Here is a 14,579-nt window from a genome sequence, read left to right on the forward strand (position 1 = left end):
ATCCCTGCCCAGTACATGATAAGGAGGAGCTCCTTAGTTTTGCTCATTCAGTGTGAAGACCTGAACGGAGTGTCGTCATTTAAGTTGCACATCAATCAGTGATGTTTATAATTAATCCTAATTATAAGCAGAAACAATATACAATATATAATCAGAAAAGTACAGTTTAACCCTTCACAACAACTTAGGCTCTTCAATTGTCTTAGGAATCTGAATAGTTTGGAACAGAGGTGTTGTAGAAATTGGATACAAAGCAAGCATGTATTTTCCTGAACCCATGCAACTGCCTTATACGTTCAGGAAAAGATGGAGTTCTTTGAAAGGGTTGTTGACAGATAGATACTGGGTCTGGTATGAGTGTGTCCATACCAGACCAATAGCATCTTTGTTTGCTTTAGATCCAAAGACTTTACACTCTATTTGATAGCCATGGTTTAGGTGGATCCAGGAAATTATAAATTTAGGTTTCCTGTATTAACCATTGCTTATTCAAAGAATAAAGCAACTTAGGTCAATGTATACACAAACAATAGTTCATGCTGTGGCTTATTAAGCTGAGATACAATAGACAAAAATAGTCATGTTCCATTTCTCTAGAACAATTTTATTTCTAACAGTTTTAATCCAGGCATGTAAAGAATCACAACTATGTGTCCTCTTTCTAGTTTGTATATGTGCTGCTTGTACCTTAATGAATTCTATATTTAAAAAAGTGTTGAAATGTTATAATTTTAAACTGTCCTTGGATTGTACACTATCTGCTAATTCAGAGCAAATGGGTTTTTGTAAATCAAGCAGAAGCTTCTGGTGCACAAGGTAATTCCTTATCTAATTGTTACTGACAAAATAGTTTGCATTTTTCACTTTTTTGTTTTTTGTTGAGAAATATATACATATGAATAGGCAAAATAAAATGGTGTTTTTAATCGTAGGATTTTGCTTTTACAGATGGTGTTATCATAAATTTAATGTAAATGTAGAAGACAACAGTACAATTTGCTTTAGAATGAACTATTCAACGTTTTGATTGCTAATCAATGCTATTAGCACATTAATAATTGTAAGACATGACTTAACCTTAAGTCTGTAGCCCTATTTTAATTCCACATAAAGAGAAGACCTATTGCATTAAATATTTATGGTAGAGATGTCCTTCTGACTAGCTTGTATCCCAGTGACTCAGTGGTTATAATCATGTTGTTTTCTTGGCAACAGAATAGAAGTGGTTTGCTGCTACTTTCTTTCCAGGATGTTTGTTTGCTTCCTAAACTGGTTTACAACCCCTGCATCATCTGTTAATCTCTCCCATTAGATCAGTTGTGTCAATAGGCTCTTGCTGCTTTTGACAAAAACTATTTTGCAAGCTTCACCCCTTTGGGCATATTTGCACACAATACAAATAGAAAGGTAGCTTGCACAGTGATACTTCTTACATTACTCTAGCTTTAGCCAGGCCTGACCCAATTTTATCTTTTAAGCTGTAAAGACAGCCAGATGTGTTAAGTAAAGGTGCATCCTCTTCAAATTTCAAATGTTATATGAAGTTAAACTTATTAAACTGGGCAATCAGATGCATCTTCTGAGTATTACCTCAGTTGAAAATAGGAACTCTGAAATATGAAGTAGAAAAGTATTCTTAATGTTTTTTTTCGTTGGATTCAGCACTGTGAATATAAATGTATTATAGAGGAGAAATATGCTTCATGAACTCATCTGAATTCATGTCATCATGTATCTGTTGAGTTTAGATCAAAATTTGCCTGTTTTTAAAATATGTCTTTAGAAGTGGATTCTTGAAAAGGTCAATTGTTTTAAGAAATAGCAAGATGCTTAGAGTCAAAACAGATAGGTTGAGTTTTGGAGAACACCACTACATTAAAATCTTGCCTGTAAAATGTATAGCCATACATTTTACTTAAGCTGGTGGCAATAGAATAGTTTAAGTTGGCAATATTGCTTAAAACACTTTATATTTTAATAATGGCTTTCCAAATAATTTACTGCAATTATGAGCCCTAGCTTTTATATTAAAATTAAGAACATTTCTTAAGTCCTTCATTAGTTTTTATATTTATAAACTTAATTCATTAGATCGCATTATAACAAGAATTTCTTAAATTTTAGTGTAGTAGTAGTCACTATCATATTTAGAAAATGAAGCAGAAAGTAAAAAACTAGTTTAGGTCCAAGTACCATATTTTTCGGACTATAAGATGCACCTAGCTTTTGGGAAGCAAAAAAAAATCAGCCTCTGCCTCCTACCAATTTGCTTCCTTGCAGCAAACAGCAAACAACCTGGTTAGCTTCAGCACAGCCTGATTTAGCATGAGCAGCTGATTGGAAATTGGATTGGCGTCCCGGAATACTGTCGATCAGCTGTTCTAGGCAGTGGGGATCGCCTCTGCTGCTGCCACCTATCGTCGCCTCTGTGCTCCCCATTTTCAGCTTCCATGTGTTCTGTTTTTGGCCCGTTCCAGGCGGCCGATCCCCGCCGCCTGGAACAGGCCAAAAACAGGACACTCAGAGGTTGAAAATGGGGTGCGCGGAGGCAGGGATAGGTGGCAGCGATGATGGGCAGCGGCGATCCCGGCAGCCTGGAACAGCTGATCCGTCGGTATTCTGGGAGGCCTATCCAACTGCCAATCAGCTGTTCATGCTAAATCAGGCTGTGTTGAAACTGACCAAGCTGTTTCTTGTAAGGAGGCAAATTGCTGGGAGGCAGAGGCCGAAGGATGGGGGCCGGGAGGGTGGGCGGAGCTTCGACAACATTTGCTTCATAAGGCGCACAGACATTTCCACCCACTTTTTTTGGGGGGGGGGAGAGTGCATTTTATAGACTGAAAAATACGGTATATGGAATGCAGTCAGTCTTAATAAGATTAGACATGAATAAGCTTCCTGTATGTAGACCTCTTTTCTTCCTTATGTGTGAATATGCTTTTTCTTGGTTCATGTAGGAGAAGAGAAGGAGTTTGTTGATATCTCAAATTTAGTTTCTAAAAATAAAAAAAATATTTTCATGACTTTAAGAACCTTTCTGTGTCCATAAACAATGCACTATTACTGAAAAGCTGTTCTTGCTGAACTTTATTCACCAATCAGTACAGAAGATATAATGAAGCAATGAATTTGATAGAAGGCAATTTCTTACATTATACCTTTTTAAATCTGGAGGATACTGAGAAGAGCATTTTAGAGTTTGTTTGTTTTTAAAAATTCATGGAAGAAGTTAGCCATTTTTATTTATATATTTTTTCATTTAAGAAAGGTGTGTATAATTTTAAGGGATGAGGGCCTTATTTTTCTGCATCTTTGTTTCATATACTATGTGCGAGTTATAGTGGATATAAAAAGTTACAGAACCTTATTAAAATACCAGGTTTTTGAGATGTAAAAAAAATTAAATTACTTCAGATTTTTTTATTCCTTTAACATAATATTGAAGCTTTACAATTCAATTTCAGTTTCAAAAACTGAAATCTTTTAAGGAGAACAATAACAATAACAATGTATAATAACTCGTTTGCATAAGCGTGCACACTTTTAAACTAATACTTTATTGAAGCACCTTTTGATTTTATGATAGCATTCAGTCTTCTGGGGTAGGAACCTATCAGCATGCCACATTTTGCTTTGGGAATCTTTGCCCACTCTTTCTTGCAAAAGCACTACATGTTACATTGTGATATCTCCTGTGCACAGCTTTCTTCAGGTCATCCCACTGATTTTCAGTTGGATTCAGGTCCGAGATCTGGCTGAACCATTCCAAAACTTTGATCTTTTTCTGGTGAAGCCATTCTTTGTTGATTCTTTGTTGATTTGGAGGTATGCTTTGGGTTGCTGTTGTGTTGAAAGTTGAAATTCCTCTTCAACATTTTAGCAGAAGCCTGGATGTTTTGTGCCCAAATTGACTAATATTTGGAACTGTTCATAACTCCTTCCACTTTGCCTAAAGCCCCAATTCCAGTTGAGAAAAGCAGCTCCAAAGTATAATGTTGCCACCATCGTGCTTCACTGTTGGTATGGTGTATGTTTGGTGATGTGCAGTGTTGGTTTCTATGCCAAACATACTTTTGGAATTGGGGCCAAAAAGTTAAACCTTGGTCTCATCAAACAGTAACATATTTTCTCATTGGTTTTTGTCAGACTTGAGGTACTTTTTGCAAAATGTAGCCAAACTTGGATGTTTATCCTTTGTAAGAAAAAACTTTCATCTTGCCATCTTACCCTATAGCCATATGAGGAATATTAGAGATTGTTGTTGCACATAGTATATAACTAGTATTTGACAGAAATACCTGTAGCTGCTATAATGTTGTTGTAGGCCTCTTGGTAACCTCTCGGACCAGTTTTTTCTTTTTCTTTTTTTTTTCATCAATATTGGAGGGACATCCAGTTTTTGGTAATGTCATTGTTGTGCCATATTTTCTCTACTTGTTGATGACCATCTTCATTATGTTCCATGGTATATCAAATGCGTCGGGGAAAAAATTGTACCCTTCTCCTGACTGATACTTTCCAACAATGAGAGCCCTTTGATGATTTATATTTGCACACCATGGCTTTTACTGTAAAATACAACTGAGAGTAAATGTCAGAAAAATCCTACTACAACAGCTGAACTTTTATGGGTTTGATCAGAGTCACTTTAATTGATGGCAGATGTATACTGATTATTTATCATCAGTTTGAATGTGATTGGTTAGTTCTGAACACAGCCTTGTCCCTGATTGTAAGAGGGTATGCAACTACACTATTGTACAGTTTTTTTATTGCTATTTACACCCCTAAAAGATTCTACATGGGGCTCCCCTTGAGGAGCACTCGGAGGCTCCAACTGGTGCAGAATGCGGCCGCGCGGGTACTTATGGGGGCGGCATGGCGCTCCCACGTGACACCTCTCCTGCGCGAGCTGCATTGGCTTCCGGTGGTCTTCCGAGTGCGCTTCAAGGTGTTGGTTCTCATCTTCAAAGCGCTCCATGGCTTAGGACCCAGTTATTTACGAGACCACCTTCTGCCTCCGATAACCTCCCACCGGCCAACACGCTCCCACAGAGAGGGTCTCCTCAGGGTGCCGTCTGTCAGGCAATGTCGGCTGGCGACCCCCCGGGGAAGAGCCTTCTCTGTGGGGGCACCCGCCCTCTGGAATGAACTGCCCCCAGGGATACGACTAATCCCGGATCTCCGGACCTTCCGCCGGGCCCTGAAGACGTTTTTATTTCAGCAAGCCGGGCTGGGTTAAAAAAATTTTTTTAATTGGTGAATTTTATGGGTAATGGGGTTTTAAATTGGAGAAGCCTAAGATAATTTAATTCTGTTTTAATGTATTTTAATATTTGTATTGTGTGTTTTTAATTTTGGCTGTTCACCGCCCCGAGTCCTTCGGGAGAGGGGGCGGTATAAAAATTTAATAAATAAATAAATAAATAAATAAAATAAATTCCAGTTTGTTTTTTGGTTGAATTATACAGTCTATATCACTGATGGCTAACCTATTTGCCATCACATGCCAAAAGCGGGGAGAGTGTAGGGGGTCGTGCGCACATGTGCCCACACCCATAATTCAATGCGCCCCCCCATGCATGCTCACACGATTCCCCCGCTCCCCCTGCTTGTGGCACGGTGGGCCCAGTAAGCCAGTTTTTCGCCCTCCCCAGGCTCCAGAGGCTTTCTTGTAGCCTGGGGAGGGCGAAAACAACCTTCCCTCACCTGGAGGCCGGAAACAGCGCATTTGCTGACTTCCCGTGGGACCGGAAGGCCTATTTTTCCCTCTCCCCAGGCTCCAGAGCCTTTCTAGGAGCCTGGGGAGGGTGAAAACTGCCTTCCCCACCCCCCTGGAGGCCCTCTGGAGGCTGGACACTGCCTGTTTCCTGACTTCCGGTGGGCCCGGAAGGCCCGAATATCAGCTGGCCGGTGTGCATATGCGCACTGGAGCTGAGCTAGGGCAGCACTTGCGTGCCCACTGATATGGCTCCACGTGCCATAGGTTCGCCATCACGGGCCTATATGTTACATTAAACGTAGAAAAATTCTGAAGTGATTTATTTTGGTTTGATTTTTTTTTTTTCATCTCAAAAACCTGGCATTTTAATAGGGTGCGTAGACTTTTTATCTCTACTGTAGTTCTCAATACAAAGTTGTAAATTGTATGACAGATTGGACTGAATTTTTGGTACTTGGAGCAATTTTTAAACTCCATTTTATAGATTAGAGTAATATAATGTGATCTAGCTGCTCTTTCAACTTTTTTTTTGCAGAAATATTTTTCTATGATTTGCTAGGGTTTTTTTTGCAACTCCAAAATAGGTTAAAAAAGCCATACAGCCTTTATACAAATATGTGTACTGCAGCAAAACCAACACAGGTCACTTCTTGTTTTGTTATAGAGAGATAGTGAGAGAAAACAAAATATTGTTATTTTATTGATTTGTTGAAGCTATATTGAAATAAAGTAATACATGTGCTCCAAATTATTTAAAAATGGGAAATTAATTACATTACATAAGATGCTGCATAAGAAAGCCTATATGACCATCCACAGCATATTTTTATAGGCAAGAATGCTACAATTTTAAGGGTTTTTTTTTAAAAAAAACTTCTGGTACACAAGGAAAAAAAATCCAAATATGCCCCTTTCTTCCTATTAGGGATTTTTTTTTTGGGTGGGGGGGTCTCTGAGTCATTCTTGACACAACTTGGAACTACATGGATAAGACTTATAAAGAACAGTGAATAGGAACTTTTTCTAAATCCATACTTGCATTACTTGGAAATCAGTTGCATTTGATACAAGTAGAGATATGGTCTCTTTGTTACTTTGATTTATTGTTAACTATGAAGCACACCTAACTTTGTTGCAAAGTTCTATATATTCAGATATAATATAGCGCTATTAAAATCATGAGGTTTTAGTAGACTACTTGGATCTGACATAATATATAACCTAGTACAGTTTATTTTGTCAGGATCTTAACTTCATAGTAAGACAAAGGATTCCTTATCATCCCCCCCCCCCCCCGGGATTTTAATGCTCACTTGATTAGATTTGTAGAAGGAAAATTTTACTCCCTTTAAGTGCATTTCTGCATTTCGTAGCCTTTCCACAGATAGGCAGAACAAATATTTGCTTACTGCTACCAAAATTATTGGCAACTAGGAATATTAGTAGGGTATGAAAGTTCAGAGTGGTGATTGGTCACCTGTGCTTGATTGACAGGTTACAGGGAAAAACAAAAACCCATTTGTTCTGGATTAATGGAAGTGGAAAACAGAAAATCAGGTATCAGGTAAAATTCTTTTTAAAATATTTGGAGTTCTTTAGATGGGTTGCAAGCAGTCAAATATAGAACTTGTATTAAACTGAATAAACAACTAGTTCAGTTATGTACGTATCATCTCACTGGAAACATTGGTCAGGAGCAAATTATACAGAATTCCATGGTTTTTGGTTTTGTTTTTTTCCCAGAAAGGCAAATTGCTATTAATAATTGAATTCTGGATAGAGTTTTCATTCAAGTATACGAAAACAAAATAAGAAATAGGCAACGGTTCTTCTAGGTCTAAGACAACTCGCTGTGGCCATCTTACTATGGCCAACTCACTGTGGAACAGCTCATTGCAGCCACCTTGCAAAGAACAATTCCACGAAGGATAACTCTTATCCACCACTGTTCTTTCGACATTATTTCCATTGACAAAAATAAAAGTAATGTCAAAGAAACAAGGGCAGATAACATTTATCGTATTGAGTTATCCCCGTGGTGAGTTGGCCATGGCAAGTTGCCCGCAGCAAGTTGGCCATGGTAAGATGACTCTGGCAAGATGGCCACAACAAATTGTCCCATTCCAAGTTCTATTAATCAAGGATGGATCCTCCCCTTTTACAGCTTCTTATTTTAATAATGAATTAAGTAGCCTGATTCTAAACATGTTTACTTCAAAATAAGGTTAGTGAGATATGTTTGGTCAGAAGTTAATTTGATGAGTCTTCTTTATAGTTAATTCAGGTTTTCAGGTTTCTTACACTGTTGAGAACATAATCAAATATAAACTTTGTTTCCTGATTCTGGGAACTCAATTTCATTTACAAATATATTGATTGTTTCTATTTAATAGGATTCTTCTTTTTAATAGGTTGTGTTACATTTCTGGTATTTAGTACTAATTTGTGTGCTGCTGTATTTCAGATTGAAGGACAAGGACACGGGGCTGTGTTTGACTGCAAGTGCTCTCCTGATGGCCAGCATTTTGCATGTACAGATTCCCATGGGCACCTCTTAATATTTGGATTTGGTTCCAGTAGCAAATATGATAAGGTGTTGTACAAGAAACTGCTTAATTTGTAATTTTTGCATAAGAGATACAAGCTAGTTTTAACCAAATTACTGTATAGATTTCCAGTATGAATGAAAGTTACATTCAAATTCTGTTCCATTACAAATTAAATCTTAGTTTTTTCTTTTTATAATGAATGGCTCAGAAATATGCTTCTGAAGTTCCACCTGACATCTCAAAATTCTTTTGTCATATGATATTGAATAATAAATATTAGATTTAATCTATTACAGGAATGCTTAGTCATTACTTTTAGGGAAATTCTATGTTCTAGGCTGCAGTTGGGCAACTTAATGTCTTTCAAATGTTTGGGAATAAAATTCTAATTAATGTCAACTATCTTGGCTGAAGTCTAGGAATTTGGTAAATTGTAGTCCAAAAAATATGGAAGTGCAGAGATTACCTACTCCAGTTTCAGGTTAAAACTATTCAGGGTACATTTTTAAACTTCTCTTTCATCATCTCAAATGAACTATGAACTGTGAATTTCCCCCCCAATTTCCTCTGTAAATAGTAAAGCCCTGAATTCAGGCACTTTTCACCCTACCCATGTTTACAATCATTCCTCTTTTCTGTTTCATTGATTGGACCATTCAAAGGCTCTTAAGTATAGAAAAGAAAAAAAAATGTTATTTTCTCTCTGATCTCCACACCCAGGAATGGTGCATCCAAAGTTTTTTCATCTCTTGCTCTACTTTTGGTTCATATTGAATATATTTTCTGCACTTTGGTGCAAATTTTAAGAACACAGGTCCATCCTATCTCTTTTCCCCCTCCTTTTCTCAAAATACTTCGCTATTCCTTTTTCATTTGTTTCATCTGTTTTTCATCTTTTGAAAAGAAAATCATTGCATGCTTTGACCTGTCCAATTGTTCCAAAATGAAAAAGCTGCTTCAGGAATTTTTTTGACAAGAAAGCAGAATGTATTAGAATCCTCATAAAAGAGTTTTATTGTTTCATGAAGTTTATACCTCTAATTTGAAACAAAAGGTAGTTTTAAGTGCTTTGTAGTGAATCATTTAATCTCCACTTTGCTGTAAACGGAGATCTTACCTGCTTAACTCATATGCATGATTCTTTGGTTATATCTAAATTCAGGAATATCATTTTTCATGCCTATCAAAATGTCAGAATATTGAAAAAGCGGTTCATGCCAATTTAAAAAATTAAATTATAATAGTCACCATATATGAAAATGAGTTTGCTTGTATCCCATTTATTATTTTTACAGATAATTCAGGGCGGTGAATATATCCAACACACCTTTCTTCTCCTATTTTCCCTACAACAACAACCTTATGAGGTGAATTGGTTAAGAGAGTGTGATTGGCCCAAAGTCACCCAGCTGGTTTTCATGGCTAAGGCAGAACTTGAACTCACAGTCTCCTGCTTTTTAGCCTGGTGCCTTAACCACTAGATCAAAGTGGCTCTGATAATAAATACATTTTTCCTTTTCTGAGGTTGCTTTAAAAACTATCCTTATTCAGAGCAAAATTGGGAAGTTTTTGGATCAGGTAAGAAGTTCTGAGATAGCCTTTCTTTTGCAAAGATACAGGGAGTCCTCAATTTATAACCACAATTGGGAGTGGAATTTTGGTTGCTAAATAAAGGGATCATAAAGTGGGATGTCTCATGACTGCATTGCTTAGCAATCAAAATTCCAGCATTCCTGGCTGCTGCTGTTAAACAAAGTTATATGTCTTTAAGTGCCAGGAATCCCAGGTAAGGAGCACAGGGGTTTCCAGATTGTGTGTGAGTTGGGATGTTTTAGTGGGCCCTTGGGAGCCCTCAGCTGCTCCAGCCCAACCCAAAGCTGCTGTTCCCCAGGAAACCACAGCTGTCGACTCAGTCCAGCAGCATTTACTGGGATCATGCAACTTTCCATTCCTCTCCCCCTGATCTATGTCTTTCTGGTAAACTTGCACAATAACACTCACTGGTGGCAGCAGTCAGGCTGGACCTGAAATAGAGTCCCATGGCCTTCAGCAGTCTCAGCCAGCTGCCATCACCCCCAGGCCTCTATTTCAGTCCCAGTGCTGCTGTTGCTGAGTGCCACTGTGCAAGGCAGCCAAAGAACATTGATCATGGGGAAAGAGGTGAGTGGTGGGAATTGCAGTGCCTCTGCGGTCATAAGTGTTAGCAGGCTGCCAAGCATTGAAATTTTGATCACGTTGACTGCAGGTACACTGTAATGTCTATAATTTTAGGCATGTGGCATAAGTCTGGTTTTTGTCAGTGCTGTCATAATTTTGAATGCTAAGCGGTCATAAGTCAAGGACTGCCTGTAGTGCCTTCACACTATAAAGAAAGGAATTACTAATGATGTTTTAGGACAGGTTCCCCCCCCAATTTTTTTAAAAAATATTTTCACAAACTGATCTATCTTCTCCATGCAGAAATAAGATGATTGGAAGAATCAGGTTCCAATTCAAAATCCAAATACTCTCTGAGCTCCAGTCTGACTGATACTCTGGATTCTCAGTTTTTCTAAAGGAGCAAAAATATGCAAACATGGAAATAAATCCCCAATTACAAAATCCTTCCAACTTGATTCCAAAAAAGAATCAAGAATTAATCAGGATCTCTCTTCTGCTCTCAGTTTATGAAGAAGAATTGTCTGTGTTATACCCAGAGGATTTCAAAAATTTCAAACTGTTTCTAACCTTTGTTATAAAAAGATCACATCTTTGTAAATGAAATGTCGTTTCCTCCTGAACTTTTATTGATTTCTTTTTAATGACATAGTTAATTCAAAATGTTTACATCTCTAAAAATAAAAAAAACAATAATTTAGAAACTCCATTTTGCTCAAAATGTTTGTAACTATGGAAAACAGGTTGTAACAGAACTTGAATTTCTTTCATTGGCTACCCCCTAATTCCCTAGGATAACTAATGCATCTGTAGTAGCACAGCCCTAACCAAAATTTAAAAACTTCTATTTGATTATCATTATTTAAATATGCCAACTCTGAATTACAAAAAAGATTTTAGGGAGTTAGTCTTACCTGTAATTATATTGAAACTTTTTTAATGTAAGATTTTTTAATGTACAGATATATCATTATTCCATTATAAAATAAGATGCTAACAAAGATGTGAAAAAGGAGCTCACTAGGAACAAATTTTGCTACTAATCAAGTCTTTATCCTTCTGCAGAATTAATAAGTATTTATTTATGTATCCCTGTGCATTTCTCATTGTCTTTGATGACCATAGCTCTCAAATGTATAATTTCAATAATTAATTTAGCTGCTATACTATAATTAGCAGTTTTTTGAACTGGTGGCAATCTATATTTGATCAATTCTTAAATCTTAACAAGATTTGGTTTTTACAAAAGAAAGTTATCTAGAAAAGGTTACTTTAGCAATATGTAACTATTTTGATGTTGATTCACAAATATATTTTATTAAACTTTCTTTCAATTACATATAGTCTATAATTCTAAAAATGTATTTTTATTTACAGATAGCAGATCAGATGTTCTTTCACAGTGATTATCGGCCTCTCATTCGTGATGCCAATAATTTCGTATTGGATGAGCAAACACAACAGGCACCACATCTCATGCCACCTCCATTTCTGGTTGATGTTGATGGTAACCCTCATCCATCAAGATTTCAGAGATTAGTTCCAGGACGTGAAAACTGTAGAGAAGAGCAGCTTATTCCACAGATGGGGGTAACTTCATCAGGTATGTATAACTTCTAACTTTGTATAGTACCTTACTATTTTCCAGGATTTTTGAGAGGGGCTTTTTAAAATTCTTGCCAGCTTCAGTTCCAAAGGTATAAGAATAAAGGTAAAGGTTTCCCCTGTCTAGTCTGATTCTAGGGGGTGGTGCTCATCTTTGTTTCTTACCCGAGAGAGCCAGAGTTGTCTGAAGACACTTCCATAGTCATGTGGGCAGCATGACTACACCAAGGTGCACGGAACATTGTTACCTTCCCACCAAGTGGTATCTATTTATCTACTTTCATTTGCATGCTTTCAAACTACTTGGTGGGCAGGAGTTGGGGCAAGTAATGGGAGCTCACCCCATTGTGCAGCACTTTCCAGTTGGCAGGCTCAGTGTCGTTAACCGTTAAATCACCTTGTTCTTACTTCTGAGTTTATTCCTGCATTTATTTTTCTTTTGCAAAAAAAGAAAAAGAAAAGAAAAGAAAAGAAATAAAAGGAATGGTGTCATAGGTGAGATTTGTTTGCTTGTCCCTCCAGTTAATCATCTGAGTTAGTTAGTGATAAATTCCAATCTATTTTCCAGGCTTCTTTGCATTTCTAAATGGGTCACTGAAAAAATGGCAAGTTTCTTATTCATAATCTCTTCCACAGTTTTCGAAAAAGAAAATTAGCACAATTGACGTTAATAAGTATTACTTTAGCGGTATTAAAGAGGAAGTTTAGAGGGAATTGTGTTCATTTTCTCCAGTGTGTAAATAACAAGTACTTGATTCATTAACATTTTGACATATGAAAAAATGAACATAGTACTGGATGGGTGAATTTGGGTCTAAAACTATTTTACACTTTTTTCACAATTTTCACTAGATCAGGACCTGTTGAATAATATAAATTGGCATATGTTATTGAGAGATTAATTACCAGTATTGTTTGTTAAAAAATATATAGAGCATGTGTATAAGCTTAATTTGCCCAATTGGTACTGATTTCTTAAAGATGGAAAAGGAATGTAATTTTATTTACAGACTTGCATTCCATTTACTGAGACAAGGTTTCATAGAATGTCAGTTTCAGACAGTGCCAACAGCCTATTTGGATGTAAGATATAAAGAAATTAAACATCATCTATTCCTTTGTGATAATTCACAGGTGCAAGATCTGAACCATTACACATTACATTGCAAATTATATTAGGAACTCAGGTTTGTTTATTGTGACTTTGTAAATCAACTGAATCAGTCCAACATAGGATAAAAAAGGTCTATTTCTTACTTATTGATATAGATGAGCATGTAACAAAACAAGTTGCATTGTTTGCATGACCTTAAGAAAGATACAAATTCAGGTGTTGAAGCTGTGCTGTTAATTTTAGGGGGCATGAATTGAATTGATATGGATTGTGTAATTTTAAGTGAATTATGATAAAACATTCATTCCAAATGTTTTTAACAGTTGAACTCTTACAGACTTTATGCACTCTAATGGACTACATGCACTTTAAATGTAAAAAATATATTTTAAATTAATCAAATTCTACTTTTAATAGGACTGAATCAAGTTTTGAGTCAACAAGTTAGTCCTTTGGATAGCATGATACAGAGACTTCAACAAGAACAAGATCAGCGTCGGTCTGGAGAAGCTGGAAACAGCAATACAAATAGAATTGGCAGAGGTAAAAAAATCCTCGTTTCATTGACTTTAATAATTTAATACAGTATTTTTCAACTTTGCCAATTTTAAGATGTATAGACTTCAATTCCCAAATTCATGCTGCCCGGGAAATTCTGAAGTCCACATATCTTAAAGTTGCCAAGGTTGAAAAACACTGATCTAATTTGACACAATTTTATCATGGAAATAGTATTTTAGCCTAGTAATAATGGCATTTAAATCATTTTGCAATAATAAAATGTGTGTGTGTGTTTATTAAGACATTTGCTCACAAAAAAATGTATCCAGTAATAGTTTTAAATTTCCTCTTGGTTACTCAACACATTGTTTAAAAATGTTCATTTCTGTTTTGTCTTCTCTGTTTATGCTCAGTAAACTCTACCTCAGAAGTGCATTCACCACCAAATGTGGGATTAAGACGCAGTGGACAAATTGAAGGAGTTCGCCAGATGCATAGCAATGCCCCAAGAAGTGAAATAGCAACTGAACGTGATCTGGTAGCGTGGAGTCGAAGGGTTGTGGTACCAGAATTATCAGCAGGAGTATCCAGGTAAAAGATAAATCTAATGGTGTTGTATTTGTAAGCTTGCACTATGAACAACAGTGATACTTTCTTTCTGTTGGCACAGCAAGCTCTCCAATTTTCCAGGCAAATTCTCCCCCCCCCCCCCCAATCTGCCCATAATGCTGACAACTGTGTCATCTGATTTCTTTCTCTGGCCTTAAATTTATGTCTTGATAAGCATTCTGTTTAACAAGCACAAAATTAATACTAGATTTCATGATATGCTTTATACTTAGTTTCATCGAACAAGTGATAACAAATATATTTGGTTAAGAGCAATTGCTGCAAATATATTTTTCTTTTCAGTTTGGTGTGAGGATAGTTC

The 14,579-nt window shown here is 36.7% G+C and overlaps 1 protein-coding gene across 2 annotated transcripts in view; it reads left to right on the plus strand.

The window, feature by feature from the left end:
- Window positions 1-14,579, plus strand: part of PHIP (pleckstrin homology domain interacting protein) — a 101,512-nt gene that overhangs the window by 40,583 nt on the left and 46,350 nt on the right. For both annotated transcript variants that reach the window (XM_070932892.1, XM_070932891.1), the window contains 4 exons: window positions 8,187-8,315; window positions 11,806-12,031; window positions 13,565-13,690; window positions 14,062-14,239. In XM_070932892.1, coding sequence (XP_070788993.1) covers window positions 8,187-8,315; window positions 11,806-12,031; window positions 13,565-13,690; window positions 14,062-14,239 — 659 coding nt within the window. The remainder of the gene's footprint in view (window positions 1-8,186; window positions 8,316-11,805; window positions 12,032-13,564; window positions 13,691-14,061; window positions 14,240-14,579) is intronic.

Source organism: Pituophis catenifer, unplaced genomic scaffold (assembly GCF_029215685.1).
Source record: "Pituophis catenifer annectens isolate HBS135680 unplaced genomic scaffold, rPitCat1.0.hap2 SCAF_1, whole genome shotgun sequence".
Taxonomy (NCBI): Eukaryota; Metazoa; Chordata; class Lepidosauria; order Squamata; family Colubridae; genus Pituophis; species Pituophis catenifer.